Source organism: Micropterus salmoides, unplaced genomic scaffold, assembly GCF_014851395.1.
Source record: "Micropterus salmoides isolate LMB-PRFRI ecotype aquatic unplaced genomic scaffold, ASM1485139v1 Ms_hic_scaffold_13, whole genome shotgun sequence".
NCBI classification, from domain to species: Eukaryota; Metazoa; Chordata; class Actinopteri; order Centrarchiformes; family Centrarchidae; genus Micropterus; species Micropterus salmoides.
In genome coordinates this window covers 8,393,415-8,413,072 of record NW_024040374.1, presented here as the reverse complement: position 1 = coordinate 8,413,072, position 19,658 = coordinate 8,393,415, and the positions used below count along the sequence as shown (strand labels likewise).

The window sequence follows — 19,658 nt, the reverse complement described above, 5'->3', positions numbered from 1 at the left end:
CACCTCTGACTTTATGGTTAATGTTCATGTTTTAACTAAAAACTAAAAGAAATTGTCTGAGATCACACAATTTACGAAAATAGTCAAGAAATCTATGTGAAACCAGGAAATTAATCAAATTACGTAAAACATCTGTTGAAGCTAATAGACCCTGCTCGTTTCATTTGAGCTGAATTGTATCTCAGGCTATGTCATCTGTTACCCAGACCTCATATTATAGTTGGGGTTATTGCAAGCGGGTAATATTTTCCACAGAAAACCGCTTGAATTCTGTCTTTCTCCCAACAAAGCTAATATCCAGTTCCCTGAATACATCTGAATGTGATTGTAGGAAGGGCTGCCCGATTACTGTGATTCAAATCATGTGTCACAGAGCCCCAACTTGTATTATCAGTCTCTTTGTCAAATGTTTTATTTTCAACAGAAGATTTGCAGTAAAACACTGTTTGACATTGAGACATTATTTCTCAATGTTTCTATGTACTGATTATATTTTTATATGTATTGATTATAATAATATTATATATGGCTGTTCCCTGGCTAAATACAATGCTAATGATAATACAATGTCATAGTAAAGACAAAGAGAGTATACCCCAGGGAAAGTTATTGCTGAAGCAGGGAATCTTTGGCTAGATTTAGTCTTTGTTTATTTTTTGTGTTAATGAAGATGAGACTGCAGTATATTTAAAAAAATCTTCACAGGGTCTCATTGAGAAAATCTCAGTTAAAGGAGACCTATTATATTTTCCCACTTTTTATGACTCATCTACAATGTTATAATGTTGGATGTTCATGTTAAACATGGCCAAAGTTAAAAAAAAAAAATAGGGTTACAGCATCACTGACTACGTTTACATGCTGTCAATATTCGGGTTATGTTCGGGTTAAGGTCACTATTCGGGTTTCTGAAACATTCGGGATAACCCGTTTACATGCGTGAGCAGAGAGAGTTACTCCTGTATACATGGAATTTGTAATCAATTGGCACTACCCCGATGTAAACGGCGACGCACGGTTAACGTCTGGACGTACGGACAACCTTAAGACGCAATATGCGTCATTTCCGATTTTTTCGGTCACCTTCTTGTAAATGTCAGTATCTCTGTACTTTCTACCGTCAACAAAAGACATTATATTCATGTTTTTGACAACATGAATTAAAAAATTGGTTTCCTCCTCGCTCCAGAAGTACGGTGCTGTGCTGCGTCTCGCCATGTTTACCTCGTTTACTACGCATACAAGAAGTTCCTCTACTCAAAAGACCAAGATTCCTTGCGAATAGAACATGCGCAGAACACAAATCACTATGGGGATATGCCCATACGCGTTTACATGACCAAAAATTCGGGTTAGAAAAGGGGTACCCCAGCTATAATATCCCGGTTTTTAAAATCCAGGATATGAGCATATTCGGGTTTATGCCGGTGTTTACATGCCCGTTCGCGACCGGGTTATTGCTAATATCCTTGTTTTGAACGGGTTATTGGCTGCATGTAAACGCAGTCACTGTGAGCAAAATCCTCAGGTTTCCTCCCGTTCTGAACCTCCGTTTTGAACTGCTTTTTCTACCAATGGCTCCCTTCTACATAATACTGAGCCAGACAGAGCCAGTGTTCCATATATGGTCATGTGCTCCCATACTAACGCACTGCAGCTCAGTCTGCCTGTTCCGCCCAGCAACATCAACAGCCTGGTAACATGCTTCTGGTCTTGGCCAATCAGAGGACTTTGAGAGGGGGCGTTTAGAGGGGGGTTTAACGAGACAGGAGCATCTACAGCTTGTTCAGATAGAGGCTGAAATGAAGGCCTACATGAAGAATCAGTATAAGAAAAAAATATTTTTTGAACTTTCAATAATAATAATAATAATAATAATAATCTTTATTTGTAGAGCACTTTTCAAAACCAAGTTACAAAGTACTTTAACAAGTGTAAAGACAATAATACACAAAAACAATACATGATAAAAGCAAAAACACATTGAAAAGACTAAAATGCACATTTAAGATGAAATATAAAATAAGTAAAATAGAATAAAATAAAAGGGATAAAATAAAGTCAAATAAAATCGGAAAAGGCTCTCCTATAAAAGTATGTTTTAAGAAGGAACTTAAGAGTTCGCTGACTCAGCCAACCTGGGCCAGTTATCAAGCTTCTCAGAATTACTCATAAGAACACTGCTAAGAACTGACTGAGTAAAAAAAATTCTTGGCTTAAAGCTGTGCTTAAAAGTTAGTTATCAAGCATCACAGCCCCAATTTGAGTGAAGTGTAGGACAAAATCTTAAGTATCAGTGTTAGTGCTGATTTACGACACTTTGCTGTGCCGCAAACAAGATTTTTAATGAAGATGTCGCCAAGGACCAATCACTAAATAGATTTCCTTCTTTAAGAATATTCTCAGATAAATTCACATTGAATGGTGAAATTCCTAAGGGGAGTTTTTATATTCAACACACATTTAACAATAAAGAATTTTTAAGATAATACATTATGACATAGGCCTATACATTAATAAATGAAAGATAAAAAAAAGTTTAGCTTTATATGAGCGCCACCAAATGTCCTCCTGTATTGCTGGCAATATGAACTGTGTTTGCTTCTGTCGGATTACGGGGGGTATTGTTGGGAAGTCGATGAAACATGTGATATATTACATATATACATATTCGGCTTATTGATGGTTGTGACGGGCAAAAATCATCAGCATTGCTGCGTTTGTCGTGTGGCAAATAAACGAAGCGTCATCACCACCTTCAATTTAACAGAAAACGCATTACTGCATAAAGTCAGTGGTGAGATGACGTCCCTCACCAACTCACTGATAAAGTTTATGCTTGCGCGTTCCGACCCTGTCTTAGTAACTGCGCGTTGTCCGAATTCTTCCTCTCCTCTCCACAGTGCCATCACAAGCCCTACTGGCAACTCCTAACCACTTGAGAGACCTCTTGAGCTGTCTTAAATAACTGGGAGAATAAGAGTGATTCTTAGCTTTGAGAAATTTGATACCTTACTTTTATTCTTAAGTTTAAAAGTAGGAGTAAATTTCATGAATTCTCAGCACTTAAGACTAAAATGGCACTTTGATAAGCTTGATAAATACCGGCCCTGATTTCCTGTGGCAGGCTGTTCCAAAGCCTCGGGGCCCTGACAGCAAACGCTTTGTCCCCTTTAGTTTTCAGTCGAGACTCTGGAACAGACCTCTGCCCGAGGATCTCAAGGTACGTGCTGGTGTGTATGGGACTAAAAGGTCAGTAATATAACAAGCCTAGAGGCCACGAAGAGCTTTAAAAGTGATGAATAAAATTTTAAAGTCATTTCTAAAACATACTGGGAGCCAGTGTAATGAAGCTAAAATAGGAGTAATGTGGTCATATTTCTTCGTTCTGGTTAAAAGCCTGGCAGCTGAGTTCTGGACAGTCTGGAGTCGATCAGTAGATTTTTGGGTTAAACAAGTGAAAAGGCTGTTGCAATAATCCAGGCGTGATGAGATGAAGGCGTGTAAAATGGTCTCGGTGTCCTTAAAAGTTAACATAGAAATATAGCAAAAAGTCGATCTAAGTTGATAAAACATGATTGAACAAGCTTTGTGGTGTGCTGCTCAAAATTTAAATCAAACCAAACACCAAGGTTCTTTGCAACAGGCTTAATGTGATTTACTAGGGAACCAGCAAATGACACTGTTTTGCCATCTGCTGGGACCCAATGACCAGGATCTCTGTTTTGTCTGAGTTCAGCTGGAGGAAATTATTTGACATCCATTTTTTAACTTCACAAAGGCAGTTGTTAAGTGAACTCTGCATTCCAGGGTCAAGTACATTTGTGTGTCATCAGCAAAAATATGAAAAGAAATACCATGTTTATGGATAATATGTCCAAGGGGAAGCAGATACAAGGAAAACAAAATGGGTCCTAAGACCGACCCCTGAGGCACACCATATTTAACTGGACAGAAAGAAGACACAGTTGTTTACAGACACACAAATTCCTATTTGACAGGTAGGATGAAAACCATCGTAAGGCAGTACCAGAGATCCCCACCCAGTGCCTCAGTCTGTCTAACATGTTATCCATCATGCAAAGCTGCCATACAGGAGTCACAGAACTACAATATAGGACTGGAAAAGAATAATAATAGGTCTCCTTTAAAGGTTCAGTGTGTAAGATTTAGTGGCATCTAGTGGTGAGGGTTGCAAATTGTAACCAACTGTCCAGTCTACCACTGCCCCCTACCGTTTCAAAGAGCATATGACAGCTACGGTGGCTGACACAGCACAAAAGGTGTCTCTTCTGAGACAGCAGAGAATTGCCAATCAACAAATTAGGTTTCTTTAGGTACATTTATGAAGAAATTATCTTTACTTGAAAACAGACCCCTTTTTCCAGAAAAAACGCCTAAAATTACATACCCAAAATGAATCAGGAATAACTCCTCAACCATTTGGCCTAGATGCATAATTCTGGTCTCCTTTGAAAAGTCAGAAGCTAAGGAATATGAATCCATTGTGTATTAATATATTTATTTTATTTTTACAGACTACATGGAGATGCAAAGAAAAAATCTGATATTTTTATCCTCGCCTGGTAAAAAAGCTATATTTTAATGCAATAAACCATCAAAACAATCCTGAGGAAGCTTTTAATGCAACTGAATATCTTCTAATACACCTAGAATGCAATTGTAACTGTAAATCTGATGAAAATAAACTAAAACAATTATCATACAACATTTTCAAATGTACCCAGCGAATTTCCATATTTTGGCAATATTTATTGTTAAAATGCTGACTTTTATTGATAGATATCTTTAAAACACTTTTTAAGTCCATACAACCTATTTATAAAATTTTGAAATATGGATAAAAACAGGAGTATTCATCAACATTCCTGTCACCAAAAGCACTCCCATGCTTCACAGACCTGTAGATTGAGAACGGAACATCCCACAGTGACGGAAGTTGAAACCCAATGTCTATATATATCCAACGGATCGGCAACAAAATGGCAAAAAACACCGTATGTTCTCAAGCGGCATGTTTCCTCTCTGCAGAAAAAGACGACAGCAGGCAGGCAGCTTGCAGGTATTGCGCAATAATCAAGATGGCGCTCGCTTAGACTCGGAGCAACATCGGCGGGTTTCGGAGTTAAAACGGCGAAGAAGAAAAAAAATTTCAATCTCTATCAGCGCCCAGGGCACCATCGCCCCCGGTACCGGGGGCGTCTGTTTTCAACAGGATAATCACTTCCTCTTTAGTGGTTTTGCCTCCAAAATAAAAGTGTGAGAAGCTTGTTTATTGTAATGCTGTATTTGGAGTTGAACTGAGCTTTTACTTTGAAAAATTCTGAACGACATTAAAAGAGTCTGTAGCCTGCTTGACACACCTCTGAAAGAGCCGTCAGAGAACGTGATTCCCCTAAATGTTCTCTGCACGGAGATACTAGGGAATTGAAAAGGCATCCGTAGGTTGATGGATATGGATCAAACACTGATTACCGGTTATGTAGATATAAAGTGCTCATTCTAAGGTAATAAAAACATATCGGGTTATTGTGTAAGGTAAGTATTTTGATAACATTATGCATTCTCTTTCTAGTCTACACTTATACTGGAGCCCTGATTGGATAGTACAGGAGGGACTCATTCAGGAGATAAGAGCACTAAATAGCACTACGATCCAGTTCCTGAGGTTTTGAAGACATTTACATTCCCATATTCTTAACAATTACGTAAAATACACTGTATTGGGCTGACACTGAGAGGCACTTCTACGGTCCAATGCAGGATTATGGTATTTGAGGAGACGAAAGTGGTAACTACAGACTGAGATTAGAGAAATTTCTAAAATAATAAAAATTTTATATTTACATCAGCCAGACTCGAAACTAATACAATATAGGGCTGTTCTTGTGTGGCATGTTCATTTATTCAAAATTTTAATGAGCCACAGAATTGAAGTTTTCCTCCATACCTCCTTATCAACCAGGTTGTGAACAGCTGCTTAACACATATCTGTCTCCTTGGTGTGATTTTCAATTTAATTTGGCCCTAAAGAGCAATATTTTGTAACATGCAGTTTATCTCGTGTGTTTAACACTGTGACTGTTAGCACTGAGGATACGTCTCTGTTGGCAAAGTTTTAACAAAAAGCGGATAAGCTATACTGCCTTCATCTGCAATCCAAACTAACTCATATTGAACAATGGTATTATTTTTAAAATGCTGTGCTAGTCATTGAAGCCTTGCTTACTTGCACTGTAACTAACCCTTACAAGAAGCTCTGGCCCAGTAATGGAGCGTTGTCCGTGAGCATACACACACCCAAATGTGTCAAAGGGAAGTCAAAAAAAAAAGAGAGACACGTGTTGCAATCGGCACATGTTTACACGTGGCTTTTCTATGAACATCGTCACACATATCATTTTTCAGTAATTTGTGTTAGTGTTAAGCAACTGCATTGCGTTATTTGTATATATTTCTTATATGTCTTATGTGTGTGTTGATGGTAAAGCCTGGTTTCCGAAGCCCATATCTCTGGAGTTAAGAGCTGACAAAATGAAAGGTATGCAGAGGAGCAGCCTGTTCTGTACTGCACCAAGCCTGGGTTCTTTGATCCTTCTATCCCTCCAACTAGACTGCCCCCCACCATCACCCCCTGGCTTAGTAACATACAGACAACAAGACACGTAAACACACATGCTACACACTCTGGCACTGGCCAGGTTTGATTGACAGGTGCTGTGATGTACAGACTGCGTTTGAACTTGACTCATTTAGAGTCCCATAAGGCCAAAGTCATTACCATTCTCCTTCAACTCTGTTTGCATAGAAGGGGTGGGCAGGACGCTCAGCAAAATGTGTGTCAGATAAAAAATACATTTGCAGCAGCTTTGAATTCCACATCAAAAAACATATGAGAACGAGAGAGAGGGAGAGGGAGAGCAGGGAGGAGGGCTTCGATTCTGATCAGATATCTTAATGAGGGGGAAAAAAATCTGTTTTGCAAAAAGGCTGGACTCACCAGATACAAGCACAAACAACAATACAATCTTGAGTTGATTCACGGAATATGAAGAGTAATTGTACAAATCCAACCTCTTATACATGAATGTTCTAAACTGAATACATGGTGCTTTAAATAATCCTTCCATTGAATATGCATATTAATAATGTATTGCTTGATTACCATACGTCCCAAAAGGGATTGTTCTCTATGCTGTAATTAGAAATTATCCTGAGGACAATTCAGTAGACAGCTCCATTAATGGGACTGGTGTGTCCTTGTAGAATGATTCAAAATACAATTTATTGGGGTTTCTTTTTTTGCTTTTCATCCACAATGAAACTGAAATATATACAATGCGTCAGTTCTGAAAAACCATGGGGCGTATTGTAAGATGGAACAAAAACAGTTTTTTCAATTTTGGAAATACAAATCTTCAGTAAGACACTGGAGAAAAGGCATGGAGCCTTATACCACAGAGTGAAACAAGCAGCCAGCTCTAAATAAGGCAACACCTGCCGTGTTCAGCAGTTACTAGCCATCCACTGTTTATAAAATCCATTATATTAAGCTGTACCCTGCTGCAGAAACCATATATATCCACAGAGGAGGCAATCATACGCCATTCCAAAAGCCCGGTGAATACATTTACCTTGAAGAGGCTCACTGTTGTGCGAGCTCCAACGTCAAGAGTAATACCCTTTCTAATGTGTTTGCTGTCCCTCAGTGAATTGCAGCGGTAGAGTATGTAACATGCTAGCTGGAAAATGGAGTGCGCTTTAAAAAAGCTCTATCCAAACAGATCTGACTGTGATATCAATATGCAGAGTGGATTTTGGAGTTGTGTTTGGTGTCCAGCAGCTCTTTCACAAGAAGGGAGACGAGGGGAAACACTGGTGGATTTTGATCTTGTGCTGTTCCATTGCACTGACTGCATTAAAATGAGAGACTTCACCTACATCCACGGTGCACGGAGAAGGGAAAAGTCTGAAGAGGTCAAAAATCCAGCAACACTGAATCGTCAAAACCCACACAATCTGAAACACTGCAGCCACTAACTATATGACTCAATAAAAAAATTAAAAAAAAATCGCACCAAGCTTTTTAAAAAAAAATTCTTTATTGTAGACGTTTTTCAACCTGCAAAGCATGCTCTTTCAGATTGGGCCCTAAGACATGAGCTCACAAGAACTAATACCATTGCTACTGCATGCATTTTATTGAGATATTGGATAATGACTTCAATTTTTTGATATAAGTCTGAATGGGTATCAAGTACTGGAAACAGACCAGTAGGCCAGACCCAAAGACCTCCTCAATGCTTAATCTGTCTTTGAATATTAATGTAGGAAACCAAAAAGAGAAGGATTGGAAGGCTGGAAGGAGGAATAAAAGATGTCTGTGAAGGTTCTCAGTCATCCATCATAGTTATCCAACGAAGGTTGAGGTCTCTTGGATGAGGGACGAAACGTCTTCTAGTTTCTTTAACCTATCTTATCTTATCTTTTAAAGTCCATTCGCCCTTGACCTCAACCTTCGTTGGATAAGGAGGAATAAATAAATTGAAGCAGGGAAGGAAGGGAAAAGTTTAAGGCAAGGACCACAGGAGGGAAGAGTGAGGAAGGTAAGAGGAAGAGGTTAACATTAACAGAGGCATGTGGAGAGAGAGGGGAAAAAAAGTTCTGACAGTGGCCCAACATTTACACCTGTTAAGGTCACTTAAACAAACCCCCTTCCAACCTGCCTGACATTTTGCCATCTCCCTCTCCAATGTGCAAACAGAGGTATCATCATTGTGCTGACTGAGTAACCAGAAGATCAGCTTGATCTGAAGCTCTAATTCTGCATAGCTGCTCACTGGTGCCACATATACTCTTGATCTGGACTATAAATCTTCCATTGCCTCAGATAGTGATAGTTCTTCTTAGGAAACAGGAGCTTGGTATTAACACTATGGTGTCTTTAATATTTATGTTTAATTTATGAGTTAAGGTATTGGACATTCTGCAATATTATCCCTCATATGATATTGATACATATTGTATAGCAATCCTGTGATCACTGGTGTGGAGTTACGCATTTGGTGTACTGTTCAGCAATGCAGATCCGTGAAAAAAATTCTGGTGACATTGTCTTGTTGTGATACAGCAACTCAAATACGTATAATACATTTGATTGAGAAACCTGCAATTTATACATTAAATATGACCTATTATATCTGTTTTGTGATTAGAGTTAGAGCCCTTATTACACCATGCACACCCTAGTTGTCTCAAAGATATACTGTACTTTCTGACAGCTTTCTGAAACTTTTTAGTTCAAAAAGAATCTGCATAGAATCTAGATATCAATCTGCAAGATATAAGGCAAACAAAACACTTGTCATAGATTGGACAAGTATGGGATTCCTAGGGCTGTCACGATAATCCCAAAATTGAAATACCGTGCTATTGGTCAAGCCTACCGCGGAGGCAAGCACCGCAGCAACCACAATGTTGATACTTTACACTTTAGTGCATGTTAAATTAATAAATATGTGCTTCAAAAGTTTCGCAACCGTAACGAGCTCTGTAATGGTTCATGGACAATTCGCCATGGGCTGTACGTGACCTGAGTTCAAACTTGGAAGCTGTAAATGTTGCCATGTTTTGTATTGTTTGATTCTTTATTTTAAAGGTTAGCTAACCTTGCGTTAGCATATTGCGCGGCTAATGTGGCAAGCAAGTTCGGCGATGTTGGACTACCATTGTAAGGTTGTACAGTGAGGTGAGATCCACACTCTTACCATGCTATATGGCATCAAAGTATTTCATTGATGGAAAATGCGATAATACTGCATACCGCGCTGTTGAGCCCCAACATATTACCACGGGGGAAATTACTTCACCGCAACAGCCCTAGGGATTCCAACTACTTTTCCTATTTAAAGAAAATCCTTCCCAAACACAGAAGTTGCATATCTTCTGAATATGGTATTAGAAAGTCAAATCCTGATTCATGAAGACGGATTAATATCTGTCACAGAGGATGCAAAAGGTATTTCTTGATGCAGCAGCCGAGGTAGAAATGGCACAGACATTAGGTCAAACAGCACGATGAGGGTAGTTTTGAGTAAAATATCTCCACAACAACTGGATCGATTGCCATGAAATTTGAAACAAACATCTAGAGACACCTTGCCATGTTTTGTTTTCCTCCATCTCTACTTTTCTTTTCTTCTTTGGTGAGACAGTGTTTGTTTACATTGTAAAAGAACTCTTCAGAATCGTATAAATATCATTTTCCTTACACAGTCCATTTACAACTTTATAACATCTGTTCTTGAAGTACTGGTGAAATGAGACTGTTAAGTACCATCTGGGCTGCTCCCATGCACACTTCTCACTTTTACAGCTGCATAGCAATGGAACTGTTCAAATGAACACTTGGAGATTGCACGTTTAAAATATAAACATACAAGTGCACACCAACTCGATGAGTCACATACATTTGCTATTTTCAGGTACGGCCTGTTGTTGAGACCGAGCAGTGATTAAAGCATACCACTGGGCGCTAAGCACTGCCCTCGGTGGCCTCCCTGTGAAATGGCTAACAGACATGGACACCCTGTGAACCACCTGATCCCCCTCTAAACTGGCTGACCTGACGGAGACCCCGTGAAGCAGCTGATGCCTGAGACTAATGACGGAGACTCTGAAGTGGACTACAGAGAATTGAAGTCCTGTTCCAATTCTGGCATAAACCCTATGGTTGGCATCTTATCTACAAGACCAGTAGGGTGCCCATTTGGTCAATTTTCTTTTAAAGTTGTACTGTAGCTATACTGTACTTGAACTATTTGCTAATAATGTTTGAATATGTCTCATTAGTAGGAGTGCAGTGTATAGCTGATATCGCCGATTTATCAGCCCCCTGGTTTATTAATCATTTTAAGAACAGCGATTTTGTTTATACATTAAAAAATTACAGTTATTACTAGAGCTGCAACGATTAATCAAATAATCCATTATTGTCGACTATTAACGTAATTGCCAAATATTTGGATAATGGATTAATCTTTTTTTTTATTTATTTATTTTTTAAATAATTTGATTCCAGCTTCTTAAATGTGAATATGTTCTCGTTTCTTTACTCTGGACAAAACATAACATTTGAGGACATCATCCTGGTATATGGGAAACACTGATCGATATTTTTCGCCATTTATAGCCCAAACAACTAATTGATTAAATTGAGAAAATACTCAACAGATTCATCGACAATGAAAATAACGATTAGTTGCAGCCCTAGTTCCTATCAGTTTATAGTAGGACAGCAGGAATATATGGAAGCCTAACCTAACATACGAGGTGTTGTTCAGCTAGCTTTCCTGATGCAGAGTGCTCAGAAGAGAGAGAGCTAAATTATTCCACATACTGCTCCTTAAAAGTATCTCATGATCCAATATAAACCCAAAAATATTAAAGCAAGAGAGCTCCGTGCCTTTTTCTTCCCCTGAGGAAGATCCTTTGAAGTACAGGGATCTGTCAGACTCTGCTTCAGTTTGGTATGTCCACCCACCAACACCCCCACCACCTCTGTGACACCCCCTGCATAATTCCATCCTTCCTACCCAGGTCTTATATAATCATTTTCTCAGCGATTTCTGCTTCAAACTGTCTCTCAAAACTGCAAATCCATAGTTTTACACCCAGGTTTAGGGTACACATGTTGGGACATAAATACAACATGTCTGCGTATGAACAACTGTTGAATGTATGTACAGTATGTCAAGCATGATTCGGCTACAGGTGGCCGGTTGCCCTAAGCCAGGCAGTCTCGTCTCTGCATGGCTAAAGAAAAGACAGGTGACCTTGCAGCCTGTGAAGTCTGCAGTGCGAAAACTTCAGAGAGCAAAAACTACATCAGCCGATAAAGGGAAGGAAGATAGAAATGCAGAGCAAGAGAAAGAGATGGGATGAGGGGTGGGGACAGCTGCTGCTCTGTAGATTAGAACTGAAAGCAGCTCTCTCTCTCTCTCTCTCTCTCTCTGAACTGTGTTTATTCCTGCTGGAGTTGGTGATTGGCGGAATCCTCTCTATCCTTTAGGCGGGTGCAATTTTAAACTGTCAGTAGCGGACTGAAATTTGACATATTTAGTCTCACACCCAGTTTCATAAAAATATTAATTTTGGCATGTGGGCAGCCTTTTCATAAACTCCTGTGGTTTATTTAGGTCCTCAAACTATATGTATACAATGAAGATATACTGAAATTGATTGTTGTATAATTTTGTTACTAATATCACTAGCATATGTGTGTGTTGACATAAATGTCACAATGAAATTAAACAGTGGTGACTGCAATGATGTTGGCACAGCGGTTAAATCTCCAAGCTTTCGAATAATATCATTATCCATGAAAAACCAATATTTCGCTGCCTTCCTGGGCACCAAGTACCATAAAACTTTTAATGTTAAGGTACACTGCAGCAAAGCAACAACTGGCACAACTTCTGACTGCTTGAATAGATTCTGCAAGAAGGGTAGAGTTTAACACTGCCAAATATCAGAGTGTGCCAGTACTGCTGAAGGCTGGAAATTATGTGATGTAATCCAAAGATGATCAAAACATGTTGAAACAAGGGAGAGATGGGTATGCGTGTGTGTGTGCGTGCGTGCGTGCGGTTGAAGCATAAAGCAATGTATAGAGAGCTGTGTGCAGGTGCTAACAGTGGGAGGCGGGTTTACAGACTGAGAATGAACCTCCTGCAGAGATTTTTGTGAGAGTGTTATGAAAGAGTATTATGAGACAAAGAAAGAGAGAACAATGTCTATGTGCACGTATGCGTGATAAAGAGAAGTTACTTACTCCATCATTGATGCAGGTATGGAACAGCAATCCTGTATCGCAGTGAGTGGGGAGGTGAGGTGAGCGGTGTATGAGGCCTCCACCACCTGTTTGTTCCTGTTCACCACATCCAGGTAGCGGTTAAACTTTTCACGAATCTTTTTGGCCAACTGCTCAAGAAAAACACAAAAAAAATGTATAAGACTTAAAGTAAAACACAAAAACTTCCAAATCATTACAGGTATCTCATCAAGAATCTACATATGCACGGAGGCACGCAAGACACACACACACACACACACACACACACACACACACACAGGTATATCAATACCACTAAGCCTGTTCAAACACTACTCATTTGGTATTGACACCTAATAAAATTAGTACTTACATGGTGTGTTTTGTTAACTGTGGTTGCAAGTCGTTGCACATTAATAGCACATGTTATGACCACATGTTATGACCTGTTTTTGGGGCTAAATATTGTTGAAAAGAGAGGACCAATTAAAGTAGTTCTTTAAAATGATGGGCTATTATTATAAACATTATGCAGAAGTCTTTCTTTAAGTTTGACCTTTATGATTTTGCTTTATTGGTAATTTTGAAATAAAACTTTCTTTTCATACGACCAGTATGTCAACAAAACTCTAAAAACTTAAATTGTTAAATATATCGTATCAAAGTGAAAAACTGCATTAGCCTCAGTCGCTTATTTAAAGACACAGACATACAAACAAACTGTTTATCACAATGATAAAATTATTTAACTGTGTATTTAACTGTACTTTAGCAGCTCAGAGGAGTTTACTTTCAAGCATGTCCACTGATTTCTTCCCTCCCCCTTCTGTTTATTAATTAGAGAGCGCTACAAGCACATTAATATAGCTGAATAAAGAAACTGACCTAGACCAGCTCCTCTATTATGACACAAACACCTTTTTCTGTATTTCATCTTCACTGTATCTCATTTGCTGCTCCCATTATTTTTTTCATAAATCTTTTTTCTATTTGCTGCTTCCTTCTCTAGTGCATCTCCTTCCCTCTATCTTTTTGCTGCTTTGTTCTCAAACAAGCTCCCTTTCACCGTTACATCTGCCTTCTTTTCTGTCTTTAAGCTTTAATAGATATAGCTTACTTCTAAATTTAGCCTTTTCCGGAAACAAAGAGGTGATGGATATTAAATAAACACCAGTATTGCACAGTGGTTTAGAGACAGCACGCATTGCTGTCTCTATCCTCAGGAATTTCCCAGAAATGTAACACTGCAAACCTCAAACCAAACACCTTCATTTTATCCAGGGATAAATCTACAAGTGTGACTATAGACTTTAATATAGACAGGCTTTCAGGTAAACTGTGGGACTGACAAATTTTCACACACAGTAAGTCATTTCTGAATGTCCAATCAATGCATACACAAGTACACAAAGATACACAATTTAATAATCACAAACTACACTGAGCAATATCAAAGATGCCCAGAACTCAGGCTGAACTAAGTATGCAATCCATCACTGTTAAAAGCAAAGCCAAATGATGGATGAGAACAAAAAACATTTTTCATTTCAACACAGTAAGCCTTCATCATTTAATAATAAGATCCACACTAAAAATACAACAACACACGGCCAAAATTAAGTGAAAGCTCAAAGCTGAGACCAGAGGCATTGTTATTTGTAGAAAAGAAGAAGTGCGTCAAACAGTTTCTAGGTTATAACATTCTAGCTTTTACATGAATGCACCTGGTTCTACCACTTGCTTTCTTGTGTAGTGTATTCATGTATATTTCATTTTGTGAATGCCTTGCACAATTCACTTTATAAATACACTATGGTCCTAAATAAAAGAGAAAAATCAGATGCAAGATCCATCCAACTGTCACTGAGTTTGTGAATATTGTTTTGTGATGTACTTTACCTTTAAATACATGAAAACCAGGAAGCAGAAAATGGTGTTTCTAAACAAAGGTAAAATAGCTAATTCAATCAGTGTTTACTGGGGCCCTTTAATGCAGGCCCCTGGACATGCATGAATTATACTTTGCCTTTCTTCTTTTGAAGGACATGGTTTTGGATGAGCACACATCTCAAAATGGGGGTTCAGCTCCTTAGAGGAAACTAATAACCAGCTCTGCAGTAGCCTCCTGGGGAGCTCTTCACAACAGGTTCCTGTTCTTTCTTTCTTTTGCCAAAATGCCTTGGATGTTAGGAGGAATAATTGTGAGGAATTCACATCCACTAAATCTGAAACATCACATGCATGTCATTTGTTACAGATTATCCCCTTAATGTGAAAGCGGTCACATGATCCACTGGTTTACTCAAGATCTGTTAGAGAGCTAATTACTAGTTAGAATTGATTACTTTTGGATTACCTTGTCATCTGAAATCTGTGAAATATTTAGGAACTGTGAATTATGTGGTGAGCATAGAGTTTGGATGTTTTGAAGCACATTTGTGCATTATTTGATGATAACCATAAAAAAAACTGACTAAGGTAAACTGATTTTTTTATAGAACACAATGAATGCATAACACATCTTGACTATGTACAAGACATCCAACTAGTGTTTTTCGGCAGAGGGATATACAGCAGGACCACCAGAGCACCTCATCGAAGTATATATTCTGCAAACAGCAGTTGGTTTCAGTTGAACCGTCTGTTGCTAGTAGCAACCACTCCAGCCACAGGTCCATACCACTTTAACTGACATTGTTACATCCACCATTTTGTTAGATTTGTGTCCAAGCAAATACTGACAAGCATCTTTTATCTTCTCCCTAAATACCCTTGTTGGAACATTATCTGTAGGTACTCTTTTCATTACAGCTGTTTTGTAGTTATTGATTTGCTAATCTATTTTTTCTGCAATCAGTTTACTGCTTACCTAGCTAGCCATTATAGTAGCTAGCTGATGGGCACACTGTTACACTATTACGCTTTTTATTTTTACAAGATTAACTATTTTTAGGAAACTTCCTATGGGGACTTATGTTGATCTTTATTGATAATACTTTGTTTCTTCCTGGCATGGAGGACAATGCATCTCATTTGACAGCCTATACTTTTTTTTTTTTTTACTGCTCATTTGTTACTGTACTAAATCAAACACCCTTGGGTCTAACTCTTTTTTCAACCTAACCTAAAAGCCTCAGACCGCTTCAACCAGAAATGGGGGGCTGCATCCGACAATTTAAAATTTTTCAACAATCCAACGCAGTCTTCACACAGAGACTGGCCAAGTAGGCTCTCTTCTTTTAATAATGCTAGCAAACGTTGTTTTTCATGAAATTATTTTATTTGTTCAGGTCACAGTGGCCTTTAGTTAGCAATATTTTTTGGGGTGTATACTAACAATTTTTTGTTTGAACTTTGAAAAATATACTAAGTTGTGTAGGCTAATCCAAAAGTGTAACATACTCTATTATGTGAACTAGCAGAATCATAACCACTCAACTGAATTTGATTGAAAGCTGATGTATTCAGAGAGTTGCATCAATGTGTCTGAATACATGTGTAAATCAAGTAAAACTTTTCATCTCAAGGTATTATGTGTGCATTCAAAAAATTGTAAAATGGCAGTGGTCTGAATAGTTTCCAAAGCCATTGTACCTTCTCAGCCTTGTTGAATACTGAAAAAAAGGCTCATTTCCACAGTAACTGGACCCCCTTTGTTCACATCCCATAATTACTGGTGCCTGCAAAGGGCTGCGATTCAAGCCAGGAACAGGGAAATGTACTGCGACCCACTGACCGCTTGTACACCTAATCAGCCACCCCTATTCCTATTAGAGGTTTAACAGGGGCCTGAGGCACAGCCCACAATTACACCTACTCCACCACAAGAAACACACACACACACACACACACACACACACACACACACACACACACAGCAAAACACATGTCCACTCTCACACACGGACATAAAGTTAAACACAAATGCCACACTCCCCCACACACAGTACGGTCCATGCATGGCAGCATGGCAATTATCTGCAGTGGACTTTGTATTAAAAGGGGAAAATGGGCCAGTGTTCAGCTGAGGAGTATTTCCATAGCTGAGGGAGAGAGAGGCAGAAGGAGAAAGTAAGACTCGACTTTTAAAAAGTGACTAAAGAGAAACCAGAAACTTTGAGCGGTGCAAGTTAAAGCTTCGGTTACAGTCTGCCACAGTGCAGCCAAAGCAAACCTGCACTTTGCAGATTAACCACACTCTCAAAATCACTGGGCTCCTCTCTCCACTCTCCGACAAGCTTTTAGGGTTTGCAGCACCCAGTGGGGCAGGTTACGACGCAGTACTGGAGTGAGTGGAACTGGTGCACCTGAAATCTTGTGTTGGAGTTTTGAGGTTTGCCAGCCAACCTTTGACCACAGTCACTGACAATAGTGTGTATGGCAAGACGAAGACTTACTTGGAGTGCAGGGAAGAGGTTAGTATAGGGATGTGTATGAGAACAGGTACACTAGGCGAGTTTTGCAGTACGAAAAAACTGTGAGCACACACAAGTAGAAATGTCTTGTTTCTCCTTGAATGTACTGATTTTGTAATCGAATTAGTGCATTTTCACTGCTATGGGAAGCCGACATGTTGCTTCCAATGATCATTAAAAAGGTTTACTTACTTTACTGATGGTGATAAAACTATTCAGCATGATCTGTGAAATGTAATGTCATGACATGTCTTCTAATATGAAAATGAAAAAACCTCCTGCTTACAGATCTTTAATGTATTAAAAAGGTGTATTTAAAATGCTACAGCATAATGAAACCAATATGAGATTTTAGAGAAATTTAACAGTTTGGAAAAGTTGTATTTCCAGACACTGCCATTTTATGGAATGAACAAAAAACATTTACTATATATATATATATATATACACACACATATACATACATACATACACACACACACACACACACACACATATATATAAATAATTAAAATTATAGGCAATTAGCAAGACACCCGCAATAAAGGAGTGGTTCTGCAGGTGGTGACCACAGAGCACTTCTCAGTTCCTATGCTTCCTGGCTGATGTTTTGGTCACTTTTGAATGCTGGCGGTGCTTTCACTCTAGTGGTAGCATGAGATGGAGTCTACAGCCCACACAAGTGGCTCAGGTAGTGCAGCTCATCCAGGATGGCACATCAATGGGAGCTGTGGCAAGAAGGTTTGCTGTGTCTGTCAGCGTAGTGTCCAGACGTGGAGGAGGCCGTAGGAGGGCAACAACCCAGCAGCAGGACGCTATCTCCGCCTTTGTGCAAGGAGGAGCAGGAGGAGCACTGCCAGAGCCCTGCAAAATGACCTCCAGCAGGCCACAAATGTGCATGTGTCTGCTCAAACAGTCAGAAACAGACTCCATGAGGGTGGTATGAGGGACTGACGTCCACAGGTGGGGGTTGTGCTTACAGCCCAACACCGTGCAGGACGTTTGGCATTTGCCAGAGAACACCAAGATTGGCAAATTCGCCACTGGTGCCCTGTGCTCTTCACAGATGAAAGCAGGTTCACACTGAGCACATGTGACAGACGTCTGGAGACACCGTGGAAAATGTTCTGCTGGCTGCAACATCCTCCAGCATGACCGGTTTGGCGGTGGGTCAGTAATGGTGTGGGGTGGCATTTCTTTGGGGGGCCGCACAGACCTCTATGTACTCGCCAGAGGTAGCCTGACTGCCATTAGGTACCGAGATGAGATCCTCAGACCCCTTGTGAGACCATATGCTGGTGCGGTTGGCCCTGGGTTCCTCCTAATGCAACACAATACTAGACCTCATGTGGCTGGAGTGTGTCAGCAGTTCCTGCAAGAGGAAGACATTGATGCTATGGACTGGCCCGCCCGTTCCCCAGACCTGAATCCAATTGAGCACATCTGGGACATCATGTCTCGCTCCATCCACCAACGCCACGTTGCACCACAGACTGTCCAGGAGTTGGCGGATGCTTTAGTCCAGGTCTGGGAGGAGATCCCTCAGGAGACCATCCGCCACCTCATCAGGAGCATGCCCAGGCGTTGTAGGGAGGTCATACAGGCGCGTGGAGGCCACACACACTACTGAGCCTCATTTTGACTTGTTTTGAGGACATTACATCAAAGGATTGGCCTGTAGTGTGGTTTTCTACTTCCACAGACCTCCATGGGTTGATAAATTTGATTTCCATTGATAATTTTTGTGTGATTTTGTTTTCAGCACATTCAACTATGTAAAGAAAGTATTTAATGAGATTATTTCATTCATTCAGATCTAGGATGTGGTATTTTAGTGTTCCCTTAATTTTTTTGAGCAGTATTTTTTATATATATTATAAATTATACTGCTCAGTATTAATGAGCTTATGCCTATAACAGATATCCTCAATGCAGGACTAAATGTAGGCCAGTAAACCAATAAAATGGTGAACACAACATGTTGCAACAATCTAAATCAAATGTTTAACATGAATGGAACCATTTTTGGTTGTCCTTTTCCTTCCACTTCTTAAATGTCAGGCTGAATCTAGCTGGACTGTGGATGGCAGTAGTAACTCTCCCTCACACAAATCTTTACTTTACTAAATCATCCTTTTCTGTCATTTAAAACAACTTGAGCCAAAGCACCAGGTACTACCAATCCTTCGTGACAATGTAAATATGGATAAGTGTAGTACTTCTTACAGAAACCTATAACATTTGCAAAGTATCCACTTTTTCACTGGTCTATAAGCCTTAGTCTTAGAAACTTTATCTAACCAGGAAAAGGCCTCATTCATATTGAATTCCTTTTAGACAGTGCCCTGGCCAAGAAAAAGTTTAATTTTACATAATAATGACTTAGTAGG

The 19,658-nt window shown here is 39.4% G+C and overlaps 1 protein-coding gene across 1 annotated transcript in view; it reads right to left on the bottom strand.

The window, feature by feature from the left end:
* Nucleotides 1-19,658, bottom strand: part of cachd1 (cache domain containing 1) — a 94,708-nt gene that overhangs the window by 41,637 nt on the left and 33,413 nt on the right. The window contains exon 3 of the mRNA XM_038715316.1: nucleotides 12,854-13,002. Coding sequence (XP_038571244.1) covers nucleotides 12,854-13,002 — 149 coding nt within the window. The remainder of the gene's footprint in view (nucleotides 1-12,853; nucleotides 13,003-19,658) is intronic.